This window comes from Heliconius melpomene, chromosome 7 (genome assembly GCF_056956725.1).
Source record: "Heliconius melpomene rosina isolate 202511_hmr_F chromosome 7, ASM5695672v1, whole genome shotgun sequence".
Lineage (NCBI taxonomy): Eukaryota > Metazoa > Arthropoda > Insecta > Lepidoptera > Nymphalidae > Heliconius > Heliconius melpomene.
In genome coordinates, this window is record NC_140395.1 from 9,474,170 (window position 1) to 9,482,325 (window position 8,156).

General features: G+C 32.2%; 1 protein-coding gene across 1 annotated transcript; it reads right to left on the bottom strand.

Annotated features, from left to right (window-relative positions):
- Window positions 1-3,059: 3,059 nt before the first annotated feature.
- LOC146537744 (uncharacterized) lies at window positions 3,060-3,930 on the bottom strand. Its single transcript, XM_085187921.1, has 2 exons — window positions 3,831-3,930; window positions 3,060-3,346 (listed from the first exon to the last, which is right to left on the bottom strand). Exons 1-2 carry the CDS (start codon window positions 3,840-3,842, stop codon window positions 3,140-3,142), a joined length of 219 nt encoding a protein of 72 aa, XP_085044047.1. The 5' UTR covers window positions 3,843-3,930; the 3' UTR covers window positions 3,060-3,139.
- Window positions 3,931-8,156: the final 4,226 nt, after the last annotated feature.

Here is an 8,156-nt window from a genome sequence, read left to right on the forward strand (position 1 = left end):
AATTTTTATTCTGTTAATCTATATGTTATTAATACCAATTGTAATTTTATTAGTAGATACATGCTGTGATTGTCTTTAATTGGAAAAGCATTTAGTTTATAAATAGATCTCGATGTAATTTGGCCATGTTGTAATGTTTCTTCTGTAGACGATCCTAAATAAATAAATAAATAAATATTGTGTACTCGTGACATACGCTAGTAGTGACGTACGCCCTTAATAGGGCATCAAAGTGCAGTATAAAATTTAAATTTATCTTAATATAAATTTAAAAAATCACTGTTTTATTTTCCATTACTCTTAAATTTATAAATGTCCCCGATAATCGTTTTTTTTAACAGTTACATGTTTATTATTTGAATAGATATTTATAGCAAAACGTTACAATGGGATAAGTAGATTGAAAGTATCAGCTTAATCTTTCACCAATTTATCCCTCGTAACTAACGATTTATGTAGAACGATAATTATTTTATAAACATCCATACTTCTTTACATTAAATGTATATTTAAATTTAACATTTATTAAAAAGCAAGCTTGTTTCTCTATTACATTAACCGTCCTCCTCATAATGCGATGCCCGTACACACGTTGCGTCAGAGGTCAGTGTGCGCGTGTCTGGATCGAGCTGCTACACTTCGTTGCAACAGCTGGAGGTCAATGGAACTATTTAATTTAGATCTTCACGGATCATTCATGATTTACCTGATTTACTGCCATGATATACTTACCTCGTCACGAGGTTTCTTTTCATGTTATGATAAATATACTGATAATGATTGTGATTTCGTAAATTTTGTAAATGATTACTGCCTTTTGACGTTTGTTGCATAATTTTTATAGACATATACGAAAATAATAGTATTATACTAAAAATTTTTGGAAAGTAGAGTGCATAAATAATTTGCCATCACCATTTATGAAGAAATTAACATGAAAATTGCACAAGTCTTAAATTATACCCCAAGCTGAAGACTAACGATACTTAAAAACTAGATATATAGATATATGTCACAAAAACTTATTAATATGTTTTGCTACCTATTTCTAATGTTTGTTATTCAAATAGATTGCATGGATGTGCCAAATGCCATATTTTAAAAGGTATTGTCTTCATCAAGTCTATTATTCTTGAAGGCTTACTGAGTATGAACAATCTGAGGTGTTTAACAGCTAAGTTAGTTGTAAGTTTTGGCAGTAGAAAATCTCTTAAATATTCTTTTACTTAACAATTATGTTTGATTTTGTGCTTTTCGCATTTTCCATATTTAAATACGAAATTTGGTGGACGATGTTACTCGCGTCCGCAGGATTTACCATCTTCTCCTGAGACCCACCCTGCACGTGTCCCCTGGGTGATGCCAAACGAGTAGCAACGCCGGGTCACAGGCGGCGTTTAACTAACCTGCACAGACTGCCTCGAGCCTTGGGGAACTAAATACCCCCTAAAAGTGTGGCCATGGTGCCTTGCGTCTTGCGATCCGGCTAACCCCCGGCGCCGTGAGGTACCCGGGCCTCACGGTGTGAAATTTGCTACCGAAGACTGTGCAGATGTGGGTAACCAGGCTTCTGTTTCAGTGAATGAACAGATCTGCTTATAGTTTGGGACTGATCGCAGATGAACTCAGAGGAAAAAACAAAAAAAAAATGAAACCTTTACTTGTTCTAGTTGGATCCCCCCTACTAAGTTTATAATATTTCGATTTTCCACATTTCACACATTGGAACATATTTGTGCAAGTTGAATGCACAAAAATACAAAAGTGAAAATGGCAAGGGCATGTAAAAATAAACCATAATAAGTCAATAACTGTTTGCACAAATTTTCTATACCAAAATAGGCAAACGTAATAAAAATATATGTATTTTTTTGTTTTCATGGCTGTTCTCGGAAAAAACATATTTTCTTTTGAGAGGACCTTATGTGGGAGTATATATTTATTGTTCGTATTATAAATAAGCTAAATTTTAAGATGCTATTATGGTAACATGCTTTGTTATATTAGAGTACATGTCTATTATATAATAAACATTTGAGTTAACAGTTGTTAAGTAAATCATAGCAACAAACACTATGTTTGACTTAGTATGAGTTCATTATATTATGTAAGTCTTGTTTTATCGTTAAAATTAACGTTAAATTAACTTAACGTTAAAATTTTATAACAAGAATAGCGGTGTGTTAAGAACTGAGTGTTTTCTTCTTACAAAATAAAAGTAAGTTAGTTACTTAATTGATATAATATATATGTATGTATATAGGTATAGTAGACCCCGTACAATACCATTTCCTGCATAATAAGTATAAATTATAATACGCTATTTATCGTAGGTAGGTCCCTGCAACTTGCTTATACTCTTTAAATTTTTAACCTACTTCAAAAAGGAGGAGGTTCTCAATTCAGTTGGCATATATTTTTTATGCATGTACCCCGGTTACGAAGAGATTTCTGAACAGATTAACGTAATTCTTTTTTGGTTTAATGCGTAATAATTGCCATTTGATCCCATAAAAGTTCCATATAGTTTGGCGCCATAGTTTTTATTTTTATTTCTTCGCTCTGGCGTCGAGGCAAAGCCGGGCATTGAGTTCCACCACTCAACACACAATTCTTCGAAAATTCGGCGGAAAGTGGGGAATTGAGTGTCTTAACACTATGTTCGTTCTGTCTACCCTGCTGTGTGCGGGATACAGCGTGAAGCTGATTGATTTTTATTTTTGCTAATTTGGACGACACATATGACATTTTCTGTAACTTATAAATATCAGGTAGACTGTAATGAACTTAAAACGAATAAATTACATAAAAAGAATTTTAATCTTATTTCTGACATAAAATTCGAAGGTTTAACTTATCTGGCTAGCCAGGTTTAAGCCAGGGTTAATTAGACCAAATATATACATGAATATACGTGCCTAACTTCTTATTGATTTTCTGTACTTTCTTAATAATAAATAAGCAATTTATTATTTTACGCACACGTCAATTTATTTACTTATTATATTAGCTATGTATGTTATTTAAAATTAATAAATATTTCAAATGAAATGATCATGTAACAGCTTTAACATTTTATTCCAATATTATATAAGTGTTTTTGTAATTTCCATCAGTAATGCAGTCCAATTTTAATTTCTCAACGGAGATAATACGCAGAGTAGGGAGAAGCGTATGAATATGCTGAATAAGCAGCATATGGTGCGCTATATGCTGAATAAGCGACAGGTGCTGCTACATAAGACGCAGCAACGGGAGCAGTGTACGCTGCGGCTACTGGAGCAGTGTAGGCCACGGAGACCAGGGGTTTTGCTGCGGCCAAAGCCAAAAAGCAAGCGAATACTACCTGTAATATTGGAGATATTAGTTTAAAAGAAATAAATTCATAATTAAATTAATATAATATTTGATATATTATAATTCTTATAGCTTTCTGCCAAATTAAATTTCAAGACATTGTTTTTTGAGGTAAGGAACTCAACGCTGCGCTTAGCTACTAGAGCAAAATAATTCCGAGTGAGAATTGAACCCACAACCATTGCATTTATAGTCACTTCGCCATGATTTCTGTCATTGATCTCCTATTATTTAAATAAACACCAGGTACCTACTGGTATCTTTTTATATATTCATTTTATATATATAAAATACATTAAATATATATATGCCAAAGACAAAAAATTACAATGAAGAATTGCTCTAACTAATTACAAAAATAGTTTTTTTAACATCATATTTTCTAGCTGTATAGACTTTAATTTTTGAGCGTTTTTTTTTACCGAATTTCAATTGTTTACAATATTAAATATATAATATTAAATACAACTTACAAATTTGAACATTTTGGTAGTTTATCAAGTGCTTTTGCTGAGCTGAATGATGCTACCCTGAGAGTAGTAGTCAATTTTATACTATAGAAATGAAGGCCGCCTACGAGTCATACGCAACGTATCTTGGCGTTAGTGTAGTTTGAATAGCGATTAGCCTCGATGTAGGGGAAGGAAATTATATCTGTATCTATCTAAGGTTTCCTATTTGAAGGATGTATGTATGATCTAATTATTATTTCAAATAATTGATATTTTAATATATTGATTGATATCATTGTGCTGAGTGGCGGACCTTAACGCCGCGCTTTACCTTGATACCAGAGCGAGAAAATTTAATTAAATATTAAATAATAAGAGAAAAATAAATTAAATATTAAATATTTGATGCTAACAGAGGCACTACTTTATGATTGTAAACGCGAAGGTTTTAGGTTCCACTTCCACTTAGGCAATACAATATTTAATATTTTCATTTCCGCTGCTGGTAACGAGGCAAAGAACCCGCCACTTAACGCAATGCCGCAAGAATTCGGTTTAAAGTTCATATCGACAGTGTCTTAACAGTCAATTGAATATAAAATTAAAAAATACTTCTAGAAAAACTTCTTCTTTTCTAAAATTTCTGTCTGGCTCTTGGCTTGTGTGTTGTTCACGTTGTCACGCAAATACTACAGGACGGACTTTGATATATATTTATTGTTATATATAGACTACTTACTGTTATATATATATTTTATTTCACAGGGCTAAATATCTAATGTGAAACTGCAGGCGTCTAATCTTAAGGAGGTATAAATATAGCGCCTTAGCAAAAATTTCATTAAGTATTTAAAACGCGCGGAGCGCGTAGCCAAGTGTTTTTACAAACAAAACTGGCGAGCAGCACCGTGTGTTATTTTACACGAACCATTTGAAGCCACTTTTTACCTATTCGTAACTCAAAAACTATTCCATCTAAAGCTGTCATATTTGGCTCAAATATTTAGACCCCCTACCAGTATACGTGCATTAAATTTCATAAACACAGCTCAAAAAGTTATTTAGATAATGACGTCCAAAAATCGTAAATTTTTAGGGGGGTGACTGACCTACAGACCTTAATGTTAACCAAGTTCCAGATGACCCAGAATGGTGAAATTTAGCATCCGGTTAAGTAATTGGGTGTATATCAAGGGAAAAATCCGAAACTAGTATTTTTTTAATATTTTCTTATAATTTTTCAATAAATAGATTCAATTAGGAACATTTACTTATAGTGCCTGTAAAGAAATCATAGCAATCAAAGTTCATGATAATTGATTTTTAGGCTTAGCGCCTGACAAAAAAATAAGAGCAATGTATTATTTATATATATGTTGCTTTAATTTATGTCACGCGTTAGTAAATATTTTATTTGTTATGGAGACTAACTTCACTATTACTTACGTAAGCCATCTAAAACAACACGATGCTTTCAAGTATATTTTATAATATAAGATAAGATATGTCTCCATTTGTAGCTGAAGATGCCTCTAATTTATGTCCTGACAAAGCCTGCCATCATGTGGACTTCAAGGGCTTCACGTACAAATATAAAAATATAATAAATGGATTAACATCCTTCATTATTATTTATTATAATTTAAACATATGTTTTAGTACTTATTATACTAAGAGTATTTGCATAGTCGATTAACGTATTTGATATTAAATTATTATTACAATATTTAAGTACTAAGTCCTATATAAGATCCTATAAGGGTTCTGTTTTATTGCTTTCGAGGTACAGAACCCTAAAACAGAAAAAATACACTAAAAAATAAATATAAAAAAAATAATTATATTGATAGAAATATATATAAAATTTAAGAATAATATACTATCTGTAAGGTCAGTCGTGGCACAGGGGCACAAAGTGTGACTGTTAAACCGACTGGTAGTGAGTTCGATTCCCACTCGAGGAAATGAAATATTAATTTAAACTTATATCTCCATTTCTTCGCTCTGGTGTCGAGGCAAGGCGCGGCGGAGAGTTCCGTGACTCAACACGCAATGCCTCCAGAATTCGATGGAAAGTGGGGTTACTGAGTGTATTAACACTAGGTTTCCTCTGTCTACTCTGCTGTGTGCGGGATACAGCGTGAAGCTGATTTTATTTTTAATTTGATATATTGTCAGCCTACCAGCTATCTTAACAAAAGTAATTGTAAAGTAATTATTAACAGTAAAAATTTAAGTAATTGTTAATAAAAAAATAAGAGAAAAAAAGAGAAAATTAAAAATTACTTAAACAAAATAATAAAAAATAAATAAATCCGCTTTACGATGTATCCCACACATAGCGGGGTAGACAGTGGGAACCTAGTGTTAAGACACTCAGTTCCCCTCTTTCCATCGAACTCTGGAGGCATTGCGTGTTGAGTTATTCCAACAAAATAATGAAATTAGAAAAAAATAATAATAAATATATCAGATTTCTAAACGCAGCATACATTCATTATTTTCTAATCTGACAACTGTCATTTAATCAACAAAATAAAAACTATAGTCGAGATTCATAGATAAATATAATAAATTTTCATATATAATTAAATATCGTCTTAAGAGTAATAAAACATAATATTATTGACCATAATAAAAAAGTAAATACCTAATTATATTAGATATATTTTATTGTACGAAGGCGCTCATATTTTAATGGTTTTTTTGGCCTGGGTTTCATGATTTTACTGGTTTTAGGAACACTTGTGGAAACGGCAGAGAACGAAGTCGACCTTGGGATCATATCAATTCAGATTTGTACCGTCAGCACTTAATAAACTTATTGTTTATATTTTTTCCAAGACATGTTGAACAATGAGTCGTTCAATAGAATTGCTTGTGGTTGAAACAAGAACCTTACACCGAATTGTTCCAATGCCTCCCGATGGGAGCTGTCTCTTCCATGCTATTGCATATTCTTCATTTGAGCGTATTGATATACAACAAACTAATAAATTGCGCGAGACTATGGTAGAGTACGTATGTCGTAACTGGAATGATTTAAGTATCTACACTAGCGCTCGAAACGGGAATCTTTACTCTTCTACAGAAGACATGCTTTGCTTAACTACGTACGGAGCTACTTCCGAAATAAAGGCTGCAGTAGATTTGTACAGTACTAGCGGACGCGCGCAGCTTCGCTTGCTTATTGCTTAGGGGTGAATTCTAATAAACTTTGAAACACGTGTTCAATAAAATATTTTTAAGAGTCTCAATTTCAAATTTTATAAAAATCAGCGGCGATTTAAAGATTTTTCTATATAAACTTTCAACCCCTTATTTACACCCCTAGGGGATAAATTAAAATAAACCACGAAACTTATGTTCAATGAAATATTTTTAAGAGTCTAAATTTCAAATTTTATAAAAATCGGTGGCGATTTAAAGATTTTTCCATACAAACTTTCAACCCCTTATTTGCACCCTTAGGGGGTGAATTCTAGAAATCCATGAAACACATGTTCAATTAAATATTTTAAGAGTCTAAATATCAAATTTTATAAAAATCGGTGGCGATTTAAGAATTTTTCCATACAAACTTTCAACCCCTTATTTGCACCCTTAGGGGGTGAATTCTAGAAAACCATGAAACATATGTTTAATTATATACGTCTAAGAGTCTGAATTTCAAATTTTATAAAAATTGGTGACGATTTCAAAAAAACCTATACAAACTTTCAACCCCTTATTTGCACCCTTAGGGGGAGAATTCTAGAAAATGATGAAACACGTGTTCAATTAAATACTTTTAAAAATCTAAATTTCAAATTTTAGAAAAATCAGTGCCAATTTAAAATTTTTTCCATACAAACTTTGAACCCCTATTTCACCCCTTTAGGGTTGAAATTTTTCAAAATCCCTTCTTAGTGGATGTCCAGATTACGAAAGTAAACTTTTGTCCAAATTTAACGTTTCTACGCACAGCGGTTACGGCTGTGCGTGCGTCTTACCTCAGTCAGTGAGGACAAGTCCTTTTATATATATAGATTAAGATAGAAGTGTATTATCACAATGGTGTCCTACTTGGTTTATTCGGCGAACAGAAATGTCCTATGAGTTTTTTATTGAGCAACTATTGAGTTTCTTGCCGTAGTAGCTTCCTATAGGAAAAGTACTTGTAATGGCCAAATTGAATAAAGAATATTTTGATTTTGATTACATTATAAACCTTTCTACTTATGATTTCTGTACAAAAAGTAATGATATCCCGTCAAAAACATAAATGTAAAATGAAAGCCAAGTTCAGTAATAAAACATATGCTTTCAGCGATAAAAGAAGTGAGATGTAAATGTATGCCAAGTTCA